The sequence below is a fragment of the Diaporthe amygdali genome (genome assembly GCF_026229845.1).
Source record: "Diaporthe amygdali strain CAA958 chromosome Unknown NODE_4_length_2575358_cov_65_588622, whole genome shotgun sequence".
Taxonomy (NCBI): Eukaryota; Fungi; Ascomycota; class Sordariomycetes; order Diaporthales; family Diaporthaceae; genus Diaporthe; species Diaporthe amygdali.
The window spans coordinates 1,795,277-1,820,936 of NW_026517024.1; the positions used below are offsets into that span (position 1 = coordinate 1,795,277).

Consider the following 25,660-nt stretch of genomic DNA (forward strand, 5'->3'; position numbering starts at 1 on the left):
TAGTAGTAGGTACAGTATGGCACAGTACAAGGAAATTCAAGAACGATTGACCGGTGCAGAACAGCCCGAGCGCAAGGAAAACCAATAGAAATCACGGAATGCTCTGGAAGAAAGAGGGAGGACGATGCTGACTGCTTGTTGCTTTGCTGCAGGGAGAAACACCGTTTGGGGTGACGAAGGGGGAGGTAGGATGCAGAGGGAAAAGTTGCAGGAAGAAAAAAAACTGCAAGATTGATTGTAGCGATTGATTGACAGGATTAACAGGCAAGGCAGGCCGTCATTCAGACCAGTCAGTTCAGTTCAAGTCAGGCAGTCACAGTCAGGCGGCGGCGGCGGCGAGAAGGGGAAAGGCGTGCTCTGGCGGTTGGCTCAGCCGATCCTCTCTCGCGGTCGGACAGGGCTCAGGTTCCTTTTGCGTCGATTGCCCCCGTGCGCCCGACCAGCAGGGTCGTGGTGCGTGTTTTCTCCAGCACACCAGCACAACAGCACGCCAGCTCCAACACACTTGCACCATTGCAGCCATCCTGCCATGCTCATGTGTCCCAGGGCCCTCCCCAATTGACCCCAATTGACGCCGATCACAGGCATGCTCCCCTGCCAACCCAGGTGGACAAGGTGGAGAGCGATTAATGCTAGGCCCGACCTGCCCATTCCAAGGTCGACTGGCCGTGCCATGTACATACAGCAACAGCACAGCAAGCGAGAGAACAGCGAGCTCGGTATGGCAAAGCTCGCATGCCCAGGCTCCTGCTGCGAGGTAGACCAGGTTGGGGTGGTACAATCGACTGCCATAATTGCCATGTCTATTACGTCCAATGACCAAGCATCCTTACTGCACTCCTACTGCACTGGCACTGCACGCCAGGGGCAAATGGCATGGATGATGGTGTTGGCTGGGGCTGGTCTTGCCCATGTCCGGTGGGGGTAGGAGGTGGAGACCGCCTGTCTATATACGGTATGTGTACTTGGATTCCTTGATATTCAGTCAAGCATTCAGATAATCATTCAGTCAGTTAGTCAGGCAGTCCGTTCATGGCCTACCTTTTCGTGCTGTACCGCCTCTCTATTGGGGCTGCCGGGCTGCCCAGGGGCATCTCGCAGCTCGCAGCAACACCCGCCATTCCGGCGAACTCTTCTATCGATCAAATAAATCATGGAACCTTCCTCACCTAGGTTAGGTAGAGATGAACCACCCTGCCGGATTCCATCCATGATTTGGTCCTGGGACAGCCCAATCACCCCAGTCACCCACCCAGTCCGGGTACTGCTGTGGTACAGATCTAGGGTCATTCTCACACACACAAGGGCACGGCCGGGTAGCCTCACTGCCGCTCCCTGCCAGGTACCCCAAGGTATCGTACCCAGAAGCTTATTTTAAAATTAGAGCGTCCTGGAGCTCCCATTCCATCATCAACCCACAGCAGCGCAAATGACAGTCATGCTATGCTCTGCTCTGCCATGCTTCGCCCTTCCAACTGCCTTGCTTGACTGCCCTGGCCCAGCTGGGCTGTGTTGTGCTGCGATATGCTCGTTGATCATGGACAACGAACCACGACGTAATAATACCCCACGAGATCCCGGCCCGTTTTTCTTTTGTTTCTCTTGTTTTCTCCGACACGACGCGGACACGGGCAAACCAGACAAGGGAGCTCCCGCCTTGTCCACGTCCGGCTTTGCAGTCCTCCTCGGGGTTTTGCTGCGGCACAGCAAGCCACATCGCCGCCCCCTTTTTTTAATTGGGTAACATCGCGGTCGACCTCTACCACGGTGGCGCCTCCGGTCGTCTGGCCGAACATGGCGCCTGCCCTTCATGGTGGATGGCTTTATTTGACTATTGGCGGAGCGGAAGGCCTGTTTCCCTCGCTCCCACCCCCAGCACAGGCTCGCTCGGGGTCGTAGCTGGAGTGGAATTGGCGTCGCAAAATTCGATGTATTGGCAAATGCCAAATGACAAGCTTCGGGCACACACGCCCAGTACAGCCACGGCCCGTTCACGTCTTTGCTGCCATCCATGGTTTTGATGCACTCAGATTCTTCCCCGCGAGCGTCTCGGGTGTTCCATAAGACCCGTGCAGATACTCACCGCCGCCTGTAGCTCGGCCAAATTCATGGGCGCGAGTTCAATGTCTCGAACAAAGCCTTCCGCTGCACGGGAAGCTTACTGCAGTATGTCCAAGTACCTCGATGGGCCTGCAGATCACCGTGCCAGGTCTTGCTCATTTGGATACAGCACAAGAAAAGATCCAAACAAAGATCCCCTCTTTGCTGCGCAGTCGGTCAGAGGCCTGTCTACTTGATACATCTTGTCCACTGGCTTAAACAACCATCAGGACGCTCCTCGCTCTTTCAAGCTCGAAGCGGCAACAGCTGACCGTTGTCCATCAAGACACCGCAGCCACTCGAAGCGGGGGTGGAGCTTCAGCAACGCCCTTCCCGTGCGTCGTTGCGGCAAGACACAGCATTTTTACTACTTCCGAGTCTTTCATCCGAGACACAACCTCCCCGGCCAGCCAGTGGGCGTCAAGGCCAGGCTGAAAGACCACGTACCTCGTCTTACCTCCGTGGTCGTGGAAGTGCGAGGCCGGACTTGCATTCCAGCCCTACAGATCGTCACGCGGGTGGACCGGATGGGCAACTGCTCTAGATCTAAAACAACTCAGAATCTTGATCAGCCCAGAAAAAAGGAGGGTAATGGCCTGAAGACGCGTCTAGCTGGAGACTGGACACGTTCTAAGGGACCAAGTCATCGGTGGAGACCCAAGTTTCCTGCCAATTTTCCAGCCTTGCCAGCCCGTGGAGAGATGCTGGCACCTGATATGTCCATCATTAACAGGCACTGGCGCCGGTGCAACAGCACAGCCAAGTTGCTCGGCCAAGACCGTGCAGAGTGGAAACGAGATTGACGGACCGCAAGTCGTCAAGCTCAGACTTGCAATGATCCCTTCGTCATGGACTCGTGGCCTTTGCCAGCTCCCGGCCACATATTTTGGAGAGAGGGGAGGTTGGTGCTGATGCTGCAGTGCAGCATCATTGTTGGAGGCAGCATGCAACCTCCACACACCTCCACACACAAATCGAGGCACACCTTTCGGGATACGGGTGTGGGAGCAGCCCTGGCCCCTGTTCCTGCAGATCAGACCCCTGGCCTTGCATCCGGGGGCCTGGTCCTCCCTCCTGTCGGTCAGTCCTTTTACACGCAAACAGCAACATGGTAGTCCGATCGATGTTCATTTAGGTACGACGCGACTCACCAACAGCCCCAGAAATATCGAAAGTGCCGAATGCTTGTGTGTTATAGAACCGAAACAGGTAACAAGGAGCATAAACAAGTAAGCCAATGCCTTTGACAAGGACGTATACGACCGTATCCCGGGAACGAGCTATCCTGTTTTTGCCCAAGGACTCGACAATTTCAGAATGGCTACTGTCCCAAGCCGCAGGATAGGTTTTCATTTCCTCTTGCGCCAGCGTCAGCTCCTCTTAGAACGGCTCTTCGCCTCCGAAATCTTACACAGTATGCAGCAGTACAAATTCGGTGATTGCAATACGAAGGCTTAGTGAAGTGCAATTGGCTAATCTCGGTGCGATGCACTGCCAATCATGTCCAAGACTCCTAGTCGGCCGGCAGATAGAGCTAGGGCGCTTCTACAGCAACACTATACGGTTTATTTCTCAGGTCCTCGGAGGGTTGAACAGTTCGTTCCGGCAGGGGATGCGGCTCAGCCGGGCTGCTGCAATCTCACACCATAATTATTGTAGCGTTTGGGCCTCGGCCTGGCTGGCTGACAATAGCTGGCGAGATCGTCTAGACCTGCCTAAGCTTTGCCCGATGCAGCCGTAATATCCCAACGGTCAGATGGCCAGAACACGAGCTGGGAGAATAACATGATAAGATGTCTTGAAATCCGACAGGCAAAGCGTCATCAGGACAAAGAACTTGACGCAAGGGAAAGGGGCCCAATGTTGCTGTGCTGCTTCCTCGCTGCCCAGTGGATCTGACAGGTGAGCGCCATAAGCGGCCTCCCTAATAAAACGGCGCAGATACGAGCTCTGGTGGGCAAGGCCGACTGACTGACCGCACGGTGTCGATGGGAAGCCCGACGAGCTCGGGGATTACACTGAGCCGTCTTGCTTGCTTGCGAGCGCCAGCACATGGGTCGATTCCCCACATTCTAGGTGGCTCCTCGTCATTGTTTCTATTCGCAGATGTCAAACGACGTCTCCTGTCTCCTGGCCCGCGTCTGATCGGCAGCCGGTGGCAGGTTGTGGCAAACCAAACATGTCGCATCCAGGAGCTGTTCTGACCAATCCACACTCGACCGCCAGGATCCAGACGGTTTGGAGAGCCAGCTGCTCTGGGGAAAAAGTCGTCCGTACTCTACAAGTGTCACAATTCGGGCTTTGAACGAGCCCAGCGTCACACACGCCGCTGGTGTCCTTCACGTTGTCTCTGCTTGCGCAGGAACACGTTGCCTTCGCTAGTCATGAAAGACTGCTGGTGGGGGGCGCGGCGGCAAGGTCTCTGTCTCCAATTGCCTGTCGGTCGAGTTTCGTCTCCGTCTTTCAAACCTCACCAAGTCTCATCGGCAACCAAGCCTTGACCAGAAGACGGCCTGTGGGCGGCTGCTTGCGGGGCTCAATGCGGAGGACCAGAGGACCCGAAGATGGGTCGTGTCACGGTTCGGCAGGTCGGGGTGGACGGGAAGCAGGGCGGGAGCAGGGCGGGAGCAGGACGGGAACAGCAGTCGAGGTGGACACCCTCGGCCTGCCGATCTCCCCGCTGTCCTGGCATGCCTGGCTGACCCGCAGTCGGGGGCTTTTGCTTCTGTTTCTCCGGTGGGGGCAGCCAGGCTAAAATTTCCAGCGCCGGAAAGTATGGAGGGGTAGCTTTTTTTTTTGGCAGCTCTGCTACAGCAATTGGTTCGCTGACGTGAGAAGAGATCTCATTGTCGACCGCAATCACCACGCCGCCGCCTTCTTTCCTCGACCCTGCCCAGTGTTTCCCTCAAGGCAATACGGGCATCTATCAACATGGCATCCCCGTGTCGCATCGTCGTCATGGCCAGCGGCAGCGGCAGCAACTTCCAGGCGCTGCTCGACGCCATCGCCTCCGGCCGCATCCCCAACTCGCAGGTCGTGCGACTCTACGTGAACCGCAAGACGGCTTTTGCTGTGACGCGCGCAGAGAAGTCCGGCGTGCCCTCCGAGTACTTCAACATGGTGTCCGGTGGGTTCCAGGCAAAAGGGGAAAAGGACGCAGAGAAGCTCGCCGACGCCAGGTCACGGTACGATGCTGTGCTGGCGGACAAGGTGATCGAGCAGAGCCCGGACCTGATTGTCCTGGCCGGCTGGATGCATGTCTTTACACCTTCATTCCTGAACTCCTTGGCGGAGAAAGGTGTACCAATTATCAACCTGCATCCTGCTTTACCAGGTGAGTGCTTGGTATATCCTTCCGACTGCCTTTCCACACAACAGCATCCAACATCAACGACCACGTTTGTTCCCAGCATGCCTCAAATCCTCTGCTAACATAAACACCTCTCCCAACAGGCCAATTCGACGGTGCCGGCGCAATCGAGCGAGCGTATCAGGATTTCCAAGCAGGCAAACTCAAGAACAACCGGACTGGCATCATGATCCACTACGTGATCGCCCAGGTTGACAGAGGCCAGCCGATCATGACAAGAGAGATTGAGTGCCGGGAAGGAGAGACGCTGCAGGACCTCGAGCAGAGGATACACTCCCACGAGCACGAGCTGATCGTGGAGGCAACGGCCAAGGTGGTTGGCGAGCTGCTAGCGAAGAAGAATGGCGCATGACGCTGCCGCCTACCGTCCAGCGAGTAGCCCTCCGAAGCAGCACGCGCTCGAGAGCCACCGCCGAACACTCGTGGCAAGGCATACTCTGGCGAAAAGGAGCAACTGATGCTGATATGCTCAACAAAAATGGAATACCAGTGATACCCAGATCATGTCAAAGTGTTTCGTGGTGGAGTTGGCCATCAATGCCGCCGGGGAGTAGTGCTCAGAGGCTCGGTGCTCGGTCCGTGATACTGGACCTGCACGCCTCGAATCGTATCGATGACTGACCAGCTTGTTTGCCCGAACTTGCACTCTTCGCGTGCCAAACCTCGTTTCCATCGCCTCGTACGAGACAGCAGTCCCATGCGGAGATGCCGAGTCAGCCAAATACAGCATCGTCGCTATCGCTCATCTCAGCCTTGACACGCTTGCAGGCGAACACCTGGGCTCCGCTGCTTGGCTGTGCGCATGTCCACATGCTGAAGATCGATCTATCTAGTCTGCTAACAATACTAGCTTGACGGTTGATCAAAGGCTGAAAATTTGGGCAATCAAAGAAGCAATTTCGGTTGAAGGGAAAAGACGGATTATGTTTTCTGGGTGCCCTTCATTCCGTTTCAAAGCCCGTGTGAAGAGGAGCCGCAGCGTAGCCGCAGCAGCTCTTGGCATGCTTCTTTGCTTCAAGATTTCTTGACCGAGATGAGAATTGTAGGGTGCGAGATTTGCGAGATTTGCGAGGTCGAGATCGGCTACACTTGCACTTATTGCAGCGTGCCGTCGCAGAGGGGCGAAATATCAGCAGAGAAAAAGGCAATTCCTCATTACTCACGGGCAATACAACGATACAACGGTGACATTACATTACACTGACATTGCCCGGAGGCAGGTTCGGCCACACGTCCTGAGTCTCGTGCTTGCAGCATCAGAGAGGGGCGGTGTGGTTCCATGTCCGGACAGGGCATGGATCCGAGCACCCGTGCACAGGATGGACGTCGGCCGAGAGGAGATGGTGAAGCGGGTGTCCCTGGAGTCACATCTGTCTGTGCATACATCTGCGTGCGCCTGCCACGACGAGAGACGAGACGAAGGTCATGGATGACCTGATGCGAGACCCCCGGGGCTGCGAGGCTGTTTGTTTTGTTAATGAGTGCCGGGCTCTCGATCTCCACCACCAGGCCGTTGATCGGTTTCGGGCCCGCTGAGCAAGTCCGGTAGTGAGCAATACCTGAGACACCCATCACAAGCAGAGAGACGGCCCCAAAGTGATCGACAAGATGTGTCGTCCCGAACAAGACCCTTCATCCCTTCAGCTGCCTCCATTGAGCAGGCCTGAAACCAGAAGGGGTCCAATGTGCCGAGCAAGGGTCCTATCAAGGGTCCTTTCCTGGGAATAATGACATTCAAATTGACATGGGCGCTGGTGTTTCCTGAGAGGCGACCCGCCGTGGCCTCGTCTCATGCGTGTACTGTCGTAGCCCGGCTGTTGAGTTTCAAGAAGCGGCTGTCTGCTGCGGGCCATGAGCGGTGGTAGACTACCGTCTGGAGATAGCACGGGGTTACTATGCGGTTATGCTGTAGGCACAGCGGCAGAGAGCTGCGCGTCAGTCACAGTCCCTGCTCCAAGCTTGACCCCATCTCGTTCTGCACGTACGCTTGTATGCGGCCCGGCAGAAGCTGCCCTGGCCAGCCTGAGCCAACAGGACGCCCCAGGGATCGGCGGGGGTGACCCCTAGCTGGGCAGGGCTTGGGAGGTATTCAACGTTCGGCTACCCATACACGCCATAGTAGCATGTATGAGTGTGAGAATCCGGCGCATACTCCTCGACGTCGTTGGGCCTTGGCAGGCATCATTCTGCCACACCGTTGTCGGATAGGAACCGGCTTGTGAGGCCTGGTTCGTGACGAATGTGTTGCCACGGGCACGCCAATGCACGCACGCGTGCAATTATTGCAGCAAAAGTACCGTTATGGCCCCAGAAATCTGCAGTGCCGTCTAGGTCGAGCTATGTGTGATAGCATGCACACATGTGTGGTCCGCTAGGGACTGCGCATTTAAAGCACTGCCCAGCGCCGCTCCTCTTGGCTCGGTTTATGTTGTCTTGTGTTGTCTTGTCTCGTCCCGGCCAATCCTGACCTGTCCAGTCCCGCCTCGTCCTGTTCCTACCCAGCCTCGTCCTGTCTTGTGGGTGGATCTACAGGTTCTGCTATTCACAGCCTACTTATAGATCGCTAGACGCCTTGGCCCCCCACTACTGCGGCTGCAGATGCCAATCTAAAAAGGCCGGCTGCGGCTCCATCATCTCCTTCGCTCTTGTTCGCGCTCACGCGGAATTAGAGCCCACGGAAAAGAACCAGAAGAGCTTCTGTCTGCTCAATTGCATTCGCAGCAGTATCCCAAGGCCAATTCCGAGCTCAAGACCGTCTCCCGCGCAATTCGGCATCCCCCAGGGCGAGTTTGCGCGTTGCGACGGCCCTGGCCACGTCCAACAAACCACCCAACATGACGTCCCCTTCACACCGGCGCCCTTCGTCGCTTCTGCTGCAACAAGATGAGCCGAACATGCTGGCTTCAAAGGGCCACGGCACCCTCACCCAGCTCATCAGGAACCGCTCTCAGGCCTCAATTCACAGTCCAGGGTGGAAAGCCTTCCACGACGAGGAGGAAGCCGTCGCCAGCGGCCCATTCCCCGATTGGACCGCTTTCAGGCACCGCAACAGCCTGGACGAAGACGATGATGACCACCGCTCCCTGGCCGAGGAGCGTCGCCTGAACGCCCTCCTCACCGGGCCCCAGATGCGCAGCATGCGTCTGATCGGCAGCACAAACCCTCGCTATAAGTGGGAGAGGTATTGGAAGACCGAGGAGCAGCTGAAGAACATGCCCGGAAAGCCTGTGCGAGGCTACTACGAGCGCACAAACTACCTGATACAGCAGTATCTGTACATCGACAAGCTGCTGGACTCGTCCCTGCCCCACGACCTCCTGAACGAGTACAACCACATGCCCCTTTCCGCCTTCCGCCGCGGCGTCGAGGTCCCAGCCACCATCTCCGAAGAGCCCTCCACCCCGAGCAGCAACGGGCAGCCCATATCCAGCTCCGCCAGCGGCAGTGGCAGCGGCAGCGGCTCAACACCGGGGTATGGGACTGTGGTGAAGAAGGTGAAGCGGACGCCCAAGGACATCTACCGCCCGACCAACTTGGAATCATCTTCGTCATCGGACATCTCGGTGATGGAGGCGACGCCGCTCATCATCAAGAACAAGCAGCTAAACGGTGACGCCGACCTCATTCCCGATGACGATGACGAGGACAAAGCCAAGCCCGAGATTCCTTGGGCCGATGACGACGATGTTGACAGCAGCGCTCGTATTGTCACGGTGGCTATTTACGTCAACTTCATTGCGAATCTGACCCTTCTTCTGGGGAAGCTCGCGGTCATCATCTCAGTTCCCTCCGTCTCCGTGCTCGCAAGTCTGGTGGATGCGGCACTGGATTTCCTCTCGACAGTCATTGTCTGGATCACCACCACCCTGATCTCCCGGCAGGACCAGTACCGCTACCCCGTGGGGCGGCGGCGCCTGGAACCGGTCGGCGTGCTTGTCTTCTCGGTCATCATGATCACCTCGTTCGTCCAGGTCGCCCTCGAAGCCATCCAGACGCTGGCGGGCAAGGACCACACCGTCATCCAGCTCACCGCGTCTGCAATCGGCATCATGGCCAGCACCGTCATCATCAAGGGCCTGTGCTGGTTCTGGTGCCGGCTGATCAAGAACTCGTCCGTGCAGGCGCTCGCCGACGACGCCATGACCGACATCATCTTCAACCTGGGCTCCATCGCCTTCCCTATCGTCGGGTACTACGCCGGCATCTGGTGGCTCGACGCGCTGGGCGGCCTGCTGCTGTCCATGGTCGTCATCTTCAACTGGAGCCACAGCGCCAGCGAGCACATCAAGAACCTCTGCGGGTTCTCCGCCACGGCAGACCAGCGCAACATCCTGCTGTACCTGACGATGCGCTTCGCCAAGACCATCCGGCAGATCCAGGGCCTGCAGGCATACCACTCAGGCGACAAGCTGAACGTGGAGGTGGACATTGTGCTGGACGCCAGCACGTCGCTAAAGGACAGCCATGACCTTGCGTGAGTGCCCCCCCCCCTCCCTGCTCGATTTTGATGTTGGAGGACACCCGACTAACTAATTGGCAAACAGTGAGAGTCTACAATACGTCTTGGAGTCCGTCCCTATCGTGGACAGGGCTTTCGTACATTGCGATTATGCTAGTTATAACCTGCCCACTCACATGGAGCAGCAGGCGGCTTGAGAAATGGGAGCGTGGCGTATGGGTCATATCTGCGCAGGAGTTTGGGAGGTGGTGGGAAGGGCGGCATTTACAAAATAAAAAACGGCGTTTTGATTCTGCGGCGAAGTTCGTGTGCGGCATGCTTGGATACACATAGTTAGAGGGAATTGCATTCGCCAGGAGCGTCACTGCGAGTCGGTCGCATGGTCTCCATGGCTCCACCCACCAGGTTTTTTGTCCAAAAGACCGCTTGCTCTCGTTCTCGGTGAGATTGTTGTAGGAGCGAAATGCTGAGGCTGGATAATCTGTCTGTTCGCAGGCATCGTGAGCTTGTTTGAAGACGTCACTGCACCCCTCGTGCAACTGTGTGGGTTGCCCAACGAGCAACATACGGGTAACTGAGATGAGGAAAAGGGCTTTAGGACCACTGCATTTGTAGAGTCAATAGAGACCAGGCCGTTCCTCCGGCCATCGAGTGTGGTTCAAGTTTGACTTCTTTGTCCAGAATCTGATCACGGGGCCGAAGCAAACCAAGGCCGACATTGTGCACGAAGCAAGGCAGAAAGGCAGATTAGTGAAATGAACATGTGTATTTCAAGACGATATGTGCAAGACTCAAAACTGGTCTGCGACTGAGACTATTAATGCGTATTAAGATCCTTTGTAACGAAATGGCCGCGTTTCTTCAAGTGCCACCCAGAAAATATACATCCCCCAGCAAGCCTTGATTTCCCCTAATAGGGAATACCGTTGGTCATCAGCTGGAACTGATCGTAGATGCCCGTCGAGTAGCTCGAGTAGCTCTTGCGGACCAGCTCCTTCATGAAGTCGGCCGCCTCCCTCTCGGTCTTTTCCAGCACGAAGCGCTGCTTGAAGTGCTCCACGCTCTCGGGCTTGAAGCACGGCAGCCCGCTGTCCATCATGAGCAGGACGATCTGGCTCAGCTTCTCGACGTGCGTGCGGCTTGCCAGGAACGACTTGACGATGAGCTCCTCGAACCACTTGAACGACTGGTGGTTCGTGCTGCCGCCCATGACGGCGACCATCTCCGATGTCAGCTTGAACGGGGCGCGCTCGAACTTGATGCCGCCCGGTGCGATGTCAAAGCAGAAACCAAAGTCGATGTGCAGGATGTGGCCCGCGTCGTCGATCATGATGTTGCCGTTGTGACGATCCTTGAACTGCAGGAGGAACGAGATGAGCGAGTACGCCGCCATTGACTTGACAAAGTTGTTGCGCGCCTGCTGGAACCGCAGCGAGTCCTCATTGCCGTATTTGGAGATGAAGTAGTCGTACAGCCCGTTGACAGCCTCACGGCCGAGCATGTCACGGGATACCGAGTTGGGCAGCACATCGATGACACCGCAGCCTGGCGCTGTGGCGGTCACACGATACGGGAAAACGTACACGTCCAGCCCAACGCTGTGGAAGATACCACGGAAGGCGGCGATCATCTGTAGCGCGAGGACGTCTTGTCGGCAGTCGTCGCCGACCTTGAAGATGGCCGACTGCCACACCTCGATCGTTTGCTCTGAGGGGCCAGGAGCCACACCACGTTCCACTGTCTCCTCGATCATGCTGCCCGTTTCCTCCAAGCCTCCCTTGTCCTTCTTAATCCGGAAGGTGGCCATGAAAGGCGCTTTTGCGTGACTCTGAAGTGGCTTACCAGACTTCCGGTCAATGCCAATGACAACGCCATCTGGGTTACTGGGAAGATAGACTCCAACTTCGACCTTGATGTTGCGGAGCTCCTCTTCAATCTTTTGCGCCTTCTCCGGCTTTGACTTCTTGATCAGAGGTTTCAGTTTACCTGAAATACCGGTAACCTCGTCGAAGAATGTGAACTCTCGTTCGTAGAATTCTCGATCAACAGGGTCAAAGCTGTCAACCATTCTCTCCATCACCTTGTCCAAGGTAGGTTTGATGTCATCGGGCTGTGAATTGTCAGAACATGGATTCAGTCCTTCTAAGGGGGGAATTGCTCACAATTTGGGCGTCATCGTCTTTGTAGGAGTTGGCCTTCATGTTCCATATGATCTGGTGGGCAAAGAGTTGAGAGAATTGCGCAGTCTCTATGATGTAACGCTCAACGTAACCCAGTGCATCATATCTAAGTGTCTGCACGATCTGAGGGACATAGAAAAAGGTCACATCAACAGAGTGACTCTCAAGCGCCCGCATGGCATATTGGATGAGGAATGGGTGGTTCTGATACGCTGGGAGGAAATACGTGACTGCGGTGATGGGATTCACGGGAGCCCAGAACAATAGGGACTACACAGGTTAGGACAATTTCGAAATCGGTTGATATGACCAAACTCACTCTCAACTGGCTGTTGACATCACTGGGTAGGACCCCGCCCAGAAGGATTGGTAGAGCTTCGGGCTCCGATACAGCCTTCTCAGGGTATGCGAGAAGCAACATTCGAATCTCCTTGAGGACTCGGGGAGACTGGAATCTTGTGCAAAGCTCTATCGCAAGCGAGGGGCTCTCAACCCATGCCGTACGGATCAAGGGAAGCAGCGCATTCTAGACAGCCGTTAGTGTTTTTGCCACAAATCACAGAAAAGATTGAAATCTTACTTCGAGTGCCCCTTTGCCAGTGTGAATCAAGGTCGATGGCCGTTGGGTCGGCTCGCTCAGAGGATAGACCCAAACGGTTAGCCTAGACTGTTCGCTCTCCAACAAGAGTAGCAAGAGCTGTTCTTTGGATTGAAGGGCCTGCAGGGACCTGAAAGTGCCCACGGAGTGAGCTCCAATGAAGCCGACGGCCTTGACAGCGTTGATAACATCTGTGATGAGGCGAATTTCTGTCTTCATCTGTAGCATGTTGCTACCGAAGGACCACTTGGGGGCATGGCAGAACCAACTCAAAGCTGCAGACAGAAGTTTGTCTTTCAAACGCCATTGTGACACTGGACCAATTGTCGTTGAAGTGCGCAGGACTTTCAGCCCAAACAGAACAAGCTGGAGTCTGATTTCTCTCGCCAGTGGGTGAGGCGTGGCCTTCGCCAACTCCTCCATTGTGACATCGAGTAGTCTGACGAGTACTTTCTGTGTGTCGGGACTACCCAGTCGCGTCGCGTTGAAATGGCTGCCGAGGAACTCCAACAGGCGAGCATGCGGCGAAAGAAGGTTGTGAACTAATTGTTTGCGTTTTGTAAGAGCCTCTTGGTCACTAGGAGCGAATTCTTCCTTGAGAAAGAATGGGTCTGGGGATGTGATCGCAATGCTGAACAGGCCAAGCTTTTTGTGGATGCTGAGCTCCCACTGCTGCGTGATCTCATTGAGAATCCGAGGCTCCCAGATAGGATTTTCGTTCATCACCCCCAACCACAATGAGATTCCAAGCTTCATGGCCTGCTTCGTAAACATGGCGAATGGTATGCTCACGAGATGGTGCGCAACCGCACATTCCTGTCCTGACTCGCTGCGACATAACAGAGCAGCGGCGCGACGAAGGATATCACGAACGTCGACCATCGGCGTGTTTCGCTTCTGTAAGATGCGATTCTCAATATGGGCCAAAGCTGTAACTGCGTCGGCACTCTCCGTGTCAGCACCTGACAAATAAGACGCCCTCCTGTCAATTCGCATAAATGTCAACCACTCCAGACTGTGGTCTGGCAACGCCTCTGCATAGCGGTATTCCTGGCGTGTGGTATATTGAGCAATGAAGTCTGAAGCTGTGTTGATGTTGGCCTCGCCGACTCCGTCAATCGAGATCAGCCTCTGATCTGATACTGGAATGGCGGACCCGAGTTCCATCGCAAAGGACCTGCCAAGAGACACATGGCCATAAGCGCCTTCATCATCGAATTCGGAAAGGTGAGTTTGCAACAGCCCCTTGACGTCCGCTGGTGACAGGTTGATGGCTGTCGAAACCCAACCTCTGGCGGCCTTGTACAGCCGATTCAGGGTGAACTTTCTGAACATGTAATCATCGGACAGCTCAACTGTCACGTTCCCACGTTCGGAAGTGAAAGTCGACCTCGGCTCATACATCTCTGTCTCTGCCTCCAAACAGCTTGCCCACATCAGAGACAGCAGCTCTAGCAAGGCGAACAGTGAGGATCGACGGCACAAGGCCGAGGGGACGTCACGAATGATGCGGTCGGCGCAGGCATATGCTGCCTGTTGGACGCGCTCGATTCTGTGACAGCAATTGCAGAAGATCGTGGCCAACTGTGACGCTGCGTATTGCGCAGAGAAGGTGTTGTTGACGCCACCGAGCGTTTTCCTTAAGTATTTCTCTACAACAACACCCGTGATGCCCTCCATGACACTGCTTACATCACCCTTCCGCATGCTCGGCTCGAGGAAGTATGACAGCACCTTGGTGCAATCACCCGATTCGGCTCTTAAGCTTTCAACGAGGTAGGCGGTGTGTAAGAAGATGACTTTGCGGTAGCTCAAGCCCTTGATGTCAGACGCTTTAGACGACACCAGCTCGATCAGGTGTTTCTTTTGCAGTGACTCTCTGTCGGAGCTCATGCCTCTTCGAAGCACTGTGTTGAGCTCAATGTCACTCTCAACCTGCTCGCCACGCTGCTCGGCGACCAGCGGCGGCGAATGGATGGCTATGACCCGCAGATCGTCTGCATACTTCTTGCCGCGCTCAGTGACTGGATTGAAGCCGTGTACAACGATGTTGAACCATGCATCGCGTAGCATGGCGTGCGACTCGTCATCTGACCAATTGTACGTAGCCAGGTCGTTTGCGGACATGAATACGGCCAACGGCTGAAGCAATTCAGCAATCTCTTTGGCGGCAAGTTCCATGTCGGACTCCTTGGCGTGACTGGTTTGAGACACATCCCCCTTCGATACGATGCTATCAAGCATGTGGTCCCAGTAGATGTCATAGAGCTGGGAATCCCGGTGAAGATTGGCAGATATGTGATTCCTGGCCGCGGTTAACTGAAAAACGATTAGTAAGATCTCACTCTCTTTATTATAAGTGAGCTACTTACCGCGTGCAGAATGATGACTCGATTGTCCACCACAGCAGAATGGGCAATGCGTGCAAAACTCTTGAGTAGAGAGCGGAATTCGAGCTGTCCTGCACTCAGTGACAGCACCGCTGCTCCAGTAATAACTCTAGCGTCCACCACATTGCTGATCCTGTCATATTTTTGGAGTAGGATAGACTGGGCTAGAGCAGAGATCTTCTCGTCGTTGCAAGCAGTCGCTATGCCACAAATTGCATCAACGACATTGATGTACACCGTGGACGTCTCTTCTTCACCAAGGAATTGAAGAGATATCGAGCTTCCTGTTGATTGTCGTCCTCGGTAGACCTGCGAATCGCTGTTTTCGAGCGCAAAGTCGGCTTTATCATTCTCCTCGGTAGTAGGGCTGAGCACATTGCCCAGGGTGTACAGTGTGGTGATGACTGCATCGGTTGATAGCATCCGAAGCACATAAGCCAAGCATTGAGAAGCCATTACGACGATATGACTTGGAGCTCGGCCTTGCACAATAAATCGGGGCAGCAAGCGGCTAACATTGGCGCCATGTGTAGGAGACATTCTGCAGACAATCGCCATGGATCGAAGAACGACGGAAGCCAGATCCTCATCCGCCATTTGGTCAGGATCAATCACTGTATCTTCCAACCACGCCATCAGTGTGTCGGTGTCCGCCGCGTCTTCGTTGAGTCTAGAGCAGTTGAGGTAGCTGATAAATGCTGCCGCCTTGACTGCACAAGCTATCTTCTGTTGTGACGAAGAGCTCATACGAATGAAATCTGCGCTGGACTCCAGATAGTTCAATTGGTCGATGACAATGTTTGAATAAGTCACGACAGAACTCGTGTCCCCGTTTCCACTCCTGGCAGTACCGGGTCGAAGAAGCCCTTCGCCTGCCATCAACAGATCAAGGACATGGGTCTTTTTCAGAGCCGAGTTCTCTGCGACCAAAAGCGACGTCGAAGACGTGACGAGTAGCATGAACCTCTGCTGAAGAAGCATCGCTCCCAAGGGTCGCCGAACTTCCTGGTAGTGGCGCAGGTACCGTCTCCATTCCTTAGCCGGACGATCATGGGAGTGAGAGTTGCGAATCTTTGAGAAAGAGGTCTCCACAGCAATCAGGAATTTCTCGTTCAGCAACCTCTGCAGTCGTTGTATGAGAGCCAGTCGACCTCCCACCTTCCAAAAGTCGGCCTGAGCCGCCGCTGCGTCGAGGAAGCCCAGCAAAGCGACGGCAATTGAAGCTGTCTGTATAGCATCCGCGAGGCTCACATCGCCGCCTCCCTCTCCCTGCGCGGCCATCAGACTCTCACTTGCACGCGCACAAGCTTTCAAGAAGACTGATACGTTGGCGGAGACGTTCTCGTATATGTCGGCATCGTGATTCCCAAGACAAAGCAGAGCCGAGGTTACATGATAGGCAAGCGATTCGGTTGGGGAGGGCTCGATTCTTCGGTAGAACGGCGAGGGCGCAAATTCCTGGAAATGGGCGTCGAGCAAGTAGGGGGACAATTGCCGGGTAAGCCTCTGAGCGTTCTGGCTGTTTTGGACCAGCGGAGCGGCTTTGCAAAGAGACAACAGGACTTCGAACTCTCGGATTGTCTGCGACAGTCAGTCAGCGCCGCTCGACAATGGCCACGATCACAAGATGCTCGCTCACCATGGGAACTCGCCCTAGAGACGAGGACTTCCGAGGTTCGGACCCATTCGTGTTACTTCTCGCCCTCGTATGGCTAGGGCAGGCCCTGCAGAGACGGTCCAGGTCCGACTTCTCGAATGGTGCCGTAGGCTTGGAAGCCGAGAGGGCGGCGATTCGCTCCAGCGCCTTCGAACGAATGTCTCGAGCCATGTTGGCTGGCGCAAGGCACGCAGGGTACCTCGGCAGGTCAAATCGGGGCAGAAGATGGCGCGGGACAACAAGAGAAGGACAGATCAATTAAATTTCATTCCAGTAAGACAAACGGTCCTCGGAATCAGTATGGTTCTACCAGGTGGATGTTTGCGACTGTGGTAGCCCCCAACTTCCGTCTTTACATAGCAGCACATGGGATCGGGCTGACGGCATCCCCTAGACGCTGGCCCCTTACCCTTGTCCTAGAGAGATGACAGCTAATAACCAGTCCAATCAAATCTTCCACTGGTAACATTGGCGGGCTCCAGCCCATCGCTTAGTCAAAGCTGCAGCTACCCCTGTCGACTACAGGCAGAGCAAGGCTGACGCGCCCGACCTCACTCGACAGCTTGCAGCCTCAAGCCCATCATCCACCAAACGCATTCCATTACCACGAACAGCAAACAAACCTCACTTTCCTCCACCACGAGCCTTCTTCCTCACCTGCGCACTTTCGACCTCCCTGCCATCCTCAGAATCGCAGAAATGGCTGCCATGTTCAGCCAGAACCCCCTGATGAACGGGCCCAACTACTCGTTCAACGATGCACCCACAACCAACAATGGCGAGTTCCGACAACATCGCTTTGACCCGTGAGTGGGAGCTCCATCGCTCGTCTATGCTTCCCGTCCTTCTGGTTTGCTGATGACTCCACAGTTACACCGACAATGGTGGCTCCATCCTCGCCATCGCCGGTGCAGACTTCACCATTCTAGCCGGCGACACCCGACACACTGCCGGCTACAGCATCAACACACGACACTACCCCAAGGTCTTCAAGGTCGGCGGCAGCACGGCCGACCAGCATGACGCAAACCTCGTTCTCTCCGTATGCGGCTTCGCGGCCGACGGCGAGGCGCTGAAGGAGCGCCTCGACACCGTCTGCAAGATGTACCGATACCGCCACGGCAAGCCCATGAGCGTCAACGCGTGCGCCAAGCGGCTGTCCACGATCCTCTACCAGAAGCGATTCTTCCCCTACTACGCATACGCGATCCTGGGCGGTCTCGACGAGGAGGGCAAGGGTGCGGTCTACAGCTACGATCCTGTGGGAAGTTACGAGCGGGAGATGTGCCGGGCGGGCGGTGCTGCTGCCAGTCTGATCATGCCGTTCTTGGACAACCAGGTCAACTTCAAGAACCAGTTCGTGCCAGGCAGCGGCGTGGGCCATGAGTTGCAGGAGCGGGAGAAGCTGCCGTTGGCTCGGAGGGACGTGGAGATATTGGTGAAGGATGCGTTTGACGGTGCGGTGGAGAGACACATTGAGGTAGGTGATGGACTGCAGATGTTGGTCATCACGAAAGATGGTATTGAGGAGATTCTGCTGCCTCTGAAGAAGGACTAAATGGGCTGTGGGGTGTGAGTCCCATGACTTGCTTAGCAAGGCGACTTGTACGATACGATCACGGTAGTCGCTCGATTTCGAAGACATGCAATGACATAAAGACTAGATTTACGACACTTTTGGGCAGTGGACGAAATTGATTCGGCCAGAATTGTGCCACTACAGCATAGTAACTCACCGACCATGTGGGAGCAGACCGGGCGCTCTGTGGCCCTTTCTGGCAGATCACAGAGCCAGGCTGAATTTCTTGACCCGTCCCAAATCGTTCATTCGAATCGGCATTAAACATGCAATCAAGTGCAAAGAATTGATATAGATACTCAGATCCACGGCGACGGGTAGCATCAACCGAGCTCACCTTACCGGGCCACCGTGCCGGTACTGACCAGGTGGTTGCACAATCTATTGAATAGGCTGGTCGATACAAGTCTTTGAGCAACAAGATGTCTCATAAGCCAGCGAACACGTAATCCCAGCTGCTTCCCTTCAAGTACCAATCTACGGCTTGGAAGCACAGTGATGAAGAAGCCGCTCACAAGTGCCGGCCTGGCCTCAGACAGCTGTGTCCGTGGTGTTCGGGAGATGTCGCACTAGACATGCTGTAAGCTGGAACTAAACGTTGACCCAGGACGACGTGCCGAATACTTCAGGGAGTTTGAGATTCCTCCAAACACTATGTCTGTCCACAGAGCTTCTGGGTGTGGACGGCAGATGGAAGTCAGGAAGTTCTGTGAGAGGTACCAGGGATGATTGGATCTCTAGTGCATGTTTCCCTTTGGCACCGGAAAGAAATACACGCCGCACAGCAAAACAGCAAACAAGAAGTGGCCGCTTGTTCGCTCACGTCTGGACCCGGAATGTTGGGCTGTCTGGTTTCTGCATGCTCACGAACCTTGCAATGGGCCGGGTCAACTCATGAATCCTAGGAAGTAATGTAAAAAGCAGCAACTGTAGGATGCAAGGAAGTGAGGACCAGGCGAGGACGAAGCGAACGCCTTCCTTGGGGCGTCCATAGCCCAACTGTACTGTGATGTCTATTAATGGGGTGACTATTGTTCCTTCTATGGAGATTCCTACAATGGAACATTGTTAGGTGTTAGAAGTGTCGTCAATTCTTGCAACGGTCTGCCTATCTAGGCTTTGGTCCATAGCGCAGAGTTATTTGGGCCGTCGGGCAGATTTTCAGACTGTTATCCAGCTCGAATTTCAGACCGCTCCGACGGCCACGGCTTGACACGATGTTTTATTATCATTCCTCTTGTCGAAACTTGAAACCGTCCAAAACTAGACAAAGAATCTTCAACATTTCAGCAGTTGATATAGCTTTCCAGCACGAGGTTCGTTCTCAGCGGTTGGGTCGTAGATGAGCACTTCTTCACATTATAGATTCTCCCTTTTCTCCTTTTACCTTTTTCGGTTACTTTCAATTTTTAGGGGGCCTGAAGAGGCTGAGCGCAGTCTCGTCTCACGATATGAGCCAGAGTCGAAAATTTACAGTCATACGTGTCATGTGGAATCGCGGAGAGCGTACTTATTGCTTGAGTTCTACTGTCCTTTGCTTCTTTCTGACGTTCGAACTAGCCCTTTTCTTTTCAATGAGTAGTTGATTCGTCGTCCTTATGCTCACAACCCAGTCATAGATCTAGCGTCATATGCACGCAATGTCTCACGGGAGACGATTGATCCCACTCGGCACCTGCACAAGTTTCCGTAAAGCGCATGTTGATCCAGATGGTTAGGTCGCTTAAGTACAGTGACAAAACAAATAGTCAGCATGCTTTCCTTCTCACTACTGCAGGTATGATCTAGTCTGGGTGAGACATCCCTACCATAAACCACCTATACGAGCAACCCTCCTGGAATCAGCAAGCGTAATATAGATAGGGCTGGTCAGACTCAAGTGTATATAATTTCAAACAACCGATTCTACGAAAGAGGCTAGGGGCAAAGTCGGTGGGCAAACATTAGATGCCGTTTGAGTAAGCTATTAGAAGCCTCACCCCAGAACCCACTTAGGTAGTACCGGGGGATCATGTGGCGATAAAGGTCGTCCGGCCTGTTTACGGCGGTGGCAGTCGGGATGGAACCAACCCATCTTGTAGGTTCTCGGACGGCGTCCCCGGAGCAAGGTGGGTGCTTGGCTCCCTCCCGGACTTGCGGAAAGAACCAGACTTTGTGCAGCAGCTTTCGAGGGAGCATTGTTGTATTCAGTTCCAGACCTGGCGGAAAGATCGACCTGTTGCGAGACTTTGCCACTCTGCTTCTCACGTCAGGGGGCGGGCGCATCTAGAGCCCTGGAGGCTTATTAGCGGCGATATCCCGGCCACTTTTTGGACTGGGCGAGATGACCCAGCCAAACGTCGGGGCGCCATGGGGAATTGTGGCACCCGACCGCGTTTACGATACTGAACTCGAAACCTCGTCTTCCAATCCGAAGGAAGGCTCTCCTAGTTCTTCCTCATGGAGACTGACGGGCAACTAACGTGGGGTGCCATGATAGGCTCTTAGGCGCTTGCGAACGGGACCCCCATCCGCCCCAGCACCGCCCGTTCCTGGCCCAGCTACAACTACCCATGCTTGCAGGCCTGCCATATCTTTCAGTTGCAAACCGTAAATCAAAATAGGCTCTGCGATCCCTTCTGCAATTGAATGCGATCGACGAAATCCAGGGTCCTGCCAGCAGCCCTGGCGCCAGTGGCAACAGAGTTGCGCGTATCCTCTGCCCCAGAGAGGCAGAGAGGCAGAGGAGCTGAGAAACAGGCTCGGATTCCCGTCGCACTCTGACCCGATGAGTTCCCCTCCCACCTCCCACATTGTTACTGCCTATCTTCTTATTCACCTATCCATAGCGGGCTGGTGGTCATGATTTGCAGGACTTCTCGAGACGGTACACAACGCGAGGTGCCCAACGGCTTGATGAATCGCGTGAGACCGTCGTTGAAAGCTCCCGAGAGGTGACGTCAAGAGTGGGGCAATTGAAGCACACCCGTACACGGGATTGGCTGTTGTAGCTGGACAGCTTCCCAAGGCGCGCAGGTAGGCAAGTAGGCAGGAAGGAACTGCACCGCATGTCAGGGATGCAGCTTGAGGTGTTTTTTCTTCTTCTGGCTGCTGCCCCATTGACCGCGTGCCCTCCAAACTGGGGCCGTCTTGTTACACAGGCCCCAGAAGCCCCGCATCAGGGACTGCTGGGTCTCTCGAGCTCGAAAGACCGAGTCCTCTTCCGAGGCCCAACAGCTGCATACTGTCTGGTCTGACTGTTGACACAAGCAACCAGCCAGTAGGTTTTCTCTCCGAGAATGATCAGAAGCCAGAAGCCAGGCCCACGGTCCGCCAGGCTCAATTTGAAACGGACACCACGGCGGCTGGCTAGCGTCATTCGAGCCACAACCTTGGAAGCTTCAGAGGTACCCGATTACCCAAAGAGGAAGGACCCTTGAAAGAAGCTGCCTTGGCCTTGCAGGAACCGACTGAGTCGTTTGCTCCCAGACTGCCAGACCAGTGTCTTGAACCCCTTCTTCTCATGACGTCAACTAGCGACCTCTTACATCAGTAGACGCGCCTTGGATTGGCCGCGCTACTCCAAATTGGTACACATGCCTGCCGATGCCAATGCCAGTTACGCAGTACCTCATGAAGTGCCTTGCTCCTCGCAACAGACAGGCACATAGGAAATTATGCTACCTGCCGGCAAGTCTTTTATTTCGACATTTCGACATCACACGGCATCATCAGGAAGCGTCTAATTATGGATGAAATCCACTAAACACGGCCCAGTGCTGTCAGCTGGTGCCACCCGCCAGCAGGGTTTCCCTTCACTGACTGCTATACAGGAACGGCACCATGTGGATCAAAGTCTGGAAGAACTGGCAGACTAGCAGACCAGCAGACTGCCCAGGATGCTTGTCAGTCGTGCCGCAACTGAGGTGAGGGCTCCGTCGCATTGGGAAGGTGTATGCCAAGATGTCAAAAGATTTTCGCGACTGCCAGCGCCAGCCCTTTGCAGCGTACGGTAATCACAATTTCACCAAAAGTGCGGTTTGGGTCATTGACATTGTGGAGTGTGTCACAACACGGCACAACTGCCTGGGTTTCCTGGCTGCATAGCTGCCATACCTAGCTGCTGTATGACCCTCTGCCCCCATCTCCACCGACGTCATCCCCTCAGTCCGCCCACCACCACCCGTGACGATCGCTGCCCCGTATAGCACGGCACAGCACGGCCCAACCTTACTCTGCAGCAATTGGCTACCACAGGACAAACGTGGAGAGCCCTGCGGCTGCTACCGAGCTCCAGCACATGCACAATTTGGTCACTGCCTTGGCTGCTTGAGGGCCCAAGGAGCAGCATCCCTGTTGTGATCACTGAAAGGGTCGTGTCGCTTGTTATTGCTGGCTTGCTAGCCGAGGAGCCGCGCTTGGGACTGACGACCTAGGTACCCAGACGAGCCAGACACCCCGACTTGACTGTGAGTCGTGACAATACCCCTTTCCGCCGGCACAAACATGTTGGCCTATCGGCAGAATTTTCGTACCGAATCAAAAGGCACCGTCTACGGCTCTGAGTTGAGGGACCCTGGCGGCCGTGGCCGCCCTGGGTGCATCGTGATCAGCGCCACCGCCTTTCAAACCCTCACCACGGGCAGCAGCACGCCTGGGAGGCAGACCCACCGCCCACCGTGGATATTGCTTCCCTTACCAAGGCGAAAATACCCATTGAGGCCCATCTGGCCTGCCGACCACACCCCGCCAGGAGTCATGATTGCATGCCGTCATCATACTCATGAGAGTCTCAGTGCCTGATGTCATGGCATGGACAGCAGCCTCTCTCCCACGGTGTCTGTCTATACCTACAGTATCAATCTCAAAGCCACCGCCTTCTAAGGAGCTCGCAAGGTCTAGGCCGGCGTTTCTCATCAGAAGCTACCGGTGCGTGGTAGTGGGCAGCTGCCAATTGAGGGTACCCGGTGCTAGGGGTAGCGTTGTCGCAACCTCGAGATGGTTCGTCCGACTCAGCTGGGCTGGGCTGTGTGGGGGGGAGGTCGAAAATCGCCACCCAGCATGCATCCATCTCGCTGACGGGGCATCGTGCAGCGTGCTACGGTGTCCATGTAGGTACAACATTGAGCCCTAGAGTGGAGAAAGCTTCTGCGCAATACATACCGGAAGGGGTCGCCGTTGCAGGCTAGCAATTCGGGTAAGTGGCATGTTACTTATGTCAGGTGGTGAACAGAGAAACAAAGGCTTGGGTAAATGTCCAGCTTGTCACGCTTCCCGTCTTGCCGTGGACGAAATGCATTCCTATAGGCGGGCCTAGCACCGGAGCTAGATGCTGGCTTGGTACTCTCAATCTGAGCTAGGAGGCGCCTCTGTCTCCACTGGCAACGGACGGTATCCAAGCACACTGCGAACGCCTCGATGGGTTTCATCGGGAAATTTCCACGACCAGAAATGGTCAAAGAGACGCGTCCCTTTATTCACAACTCGACCTTGAATAATTTTTTTTTTTTTTTGCTCACGTGGAGAGCCAGTGTGGAATTTCCAGCCTCGGTACGGCAAACTGAGGACGATTTCTATGGCTTCTACACAATACAGCGCTCAGATGCAACCTCCTCCTTCCGTAACCCACGGGAGGAGGTAGCACCCGCATGCACAAGGACGCCCAAAGTTGGGCGAGCCTAGAACAACTGTGGCTCAGCAACTTCGCTGCGACGTTTCTCAACAGGACGTGGGTGGCGAAAATTGCTGATCAGGGGTGCCCCCCAGTCTCCCTGGCCCACGACACACTGCCGTGCTGCCTCTCGGCGCCCATCGAAAATCGACATTCCCATACCATTTTACCATCTGTGTGGGATCGATGTTCTGATGGCTGGGATGATCCAGTTTCTCACGGGCAGGTATCCTCCCGGTTAACCCCCTTGAACACGACCTCTCCGCTACCAGCACCCCTCCCCCATTATTGCTGGAGAGAGACCCCATTGTGCGTCTCCACGCCCCATCAGGGCTTCTGCTTAAAAGGTCTCGAGCCAGGATGGACCTGCCTGTGTTCAAGTGGACAAGTGCTTGTCAAGACCCTTTCTTGTCTTTTTTCGCCCCATCTCCACTGTCTCCGTCCCATGTCATGCCATGCGTCGGACACTTGAAAAATTGATAGTCATCGAGCGGCCTTAGACCGGACCGGACTGGGCCTCACAGACAATTTGGCCACCTACCTAGACTACTACGGTACATATGTATATCGCTTGTCGTCATTCTTCCCTACCTCCTCCTTCTGTAGCTTACCCAGCGCCCGCACCAACGTCGTCTGAACAGTCCCTCTCCTTTCGTCGAAATTTAAACAAAACCATCCTGATCGTCACTTGTCACTGATCTTCATTTATGCGTGCTTTTTTCCTTTCTTTGCAATGATCGGCCTCTTCCAAGCTTGCTGATATAATCTCATTCAACTATCAACTACCTTTGAGTCGACAGGTGACTACGAGAAATAGTGGGCTATTCCTCCGACAAGACCCAGGCCCCTGGAGCTCGCAGTCGTGCTGTGGCGAGACCTGTTCTGTGTTCTGCCGACCCGGACCTACCTCCAGGCCTTCAGGTCATCTTCAGACCGTCCAGGCCCTAGCTATCACGGGTCCCCGAAACCACCGCTCGCTTGCATTCGGGCCATTGTTGTTTTCCTTTCGTGGGCCGAAGAGACGAACCGGCTCACATATACGGGGCAACCTATCAAGTTGACCTGTCTTCGTTATTGTGGAGAAGCAAAGATATTCGAGGAAGTTGCACTCGCGCAGCCACACCTGCCTCCTCCCCCCAATCTCAGCTTCGTTGCCCCTGCGGATTCGAGGCACCTGGCGGCTCCTCCTTCCCGGAACCCCTGCTCCTGGGACATCGTCCAGACCAGCGTCGGGCCCACCTTCTTATAGGTCGCCCTTGTCACAACGTAACCTGCGCGGGCACCAGGCCACGAGTCTCTGCACTACAACAGAGCTAAAGGGCGCTATACCACCACGCTTGAGGTACCGAAGCATCAGCGACCGTTATTCGCCTCTAAAAAGCCCTTGCCTAAAGACTGGTTAGCTCCGAGCATTTCGTTGTTGTCCTTCCTAACGACGTCCACGCGACGTTCCGGCTCGACCTCTCACGGGAAATCTCCCGACTGCCCTGCCCCCTTACACCCAAATCTTCTGCTTCCACTTGCGGGGTTTCGTTCGTTTTGATACATATGCAGGTATATTGCTACAGCATTGAAGATCGACCCGTTGTGTGGCATCTGTTGCCTTTTGGTGGGTCTGTGCTGACCATCGAAAAGAGCCTAGGACATCCGGCAGGAGCTTCAATGGGAGACAGCTCA

General features: G+C 54.9%; 4 protein-coding genes across 4 annotated transcripts; 3 read left to right on the forward strand and 1 right to left on the reverse strand.

Annotated features, from left to right (window-relative positions):
- Positions 1-5,031: 5,031 nt before the first annotated feature.
- Positions 5,032-5,822, forward strand: J7T55_008751 (phosphoribosylglycinamide formyltransferase; the record flags this gene model as incomplete). Its single annotated transcript, XM_053139102.1, has 2 exons — positions 5,032-5,434; positions 5,554-5,822. 2 exons carry the CDS (start codon positions 5,032-5,034, stop codon positions 5,820-5,822), a joined length of 672 nt encoding a protein of 223 aa, XP_052998025.1.
- A 2,482-nt stretch (positions 5,823-8,304) lies between these two features.
- On the forward strand, positions 8,305-10,126 carry J7T55_008752 (cation diffusion facilitator 10; the record flags this gene model as incomplete). The annotated part of the gene is made up of 2 exons (XM_053139103.1): positions 8,305-9,944; positions 10,015-10,126. The coding sequence occupies 2 exons, from the start codon at positions 8,305-8,307 to the stop codon at positions 10,124-10,126; spliced, it is 1,752 nt and encodes a 583-aa protein (XP_052998026.1).
- Positions 10,127-10,839: 713 nt separating this feature from the next.
- On the reverse strand, positions 10,840-16,925 carry J7T55_008753 (uncharacterized protein; the record flags this gene model as incomplete). The annotated part of the gene is made up of 6 exons (XM_053139104.1): positions 10,840-12,039; positions 12,092-12,379; positions 12,429-12,635; positions 12,690-15,026; positions 15,080-16,678; positions 16,737-16,925. 6 exons carry the CDS (start codon positions 16,923-16,925, stop codon positions 10,840-10,842), a joined length of 5,820 nt encoding a protein of 1,939 aa, XP_052998027.1.
- Positions 16,926-17,453: 528 nt separating this feature from the next.
- On the forward strand, positions 17,454-18,312 carry J7T55_008754 (proteasome component c5; the record flags this gene model as incomplete). Its single annotated transcript, XM_053139106.1, has 2 exons — positions 17,454-17,560; positions 17,625-18,312. The coding sequence occupies 2 exons, from the start codon at positions 17,454-17,456 to the stop codon at positions 18,310-18,312; spliced, it is 795 nt and encodes a 264-aa protein (XP_052998028.1).
- Between the last annotated feature and the right edge of the window lie 7,348 nt (positions 18,313-25,660).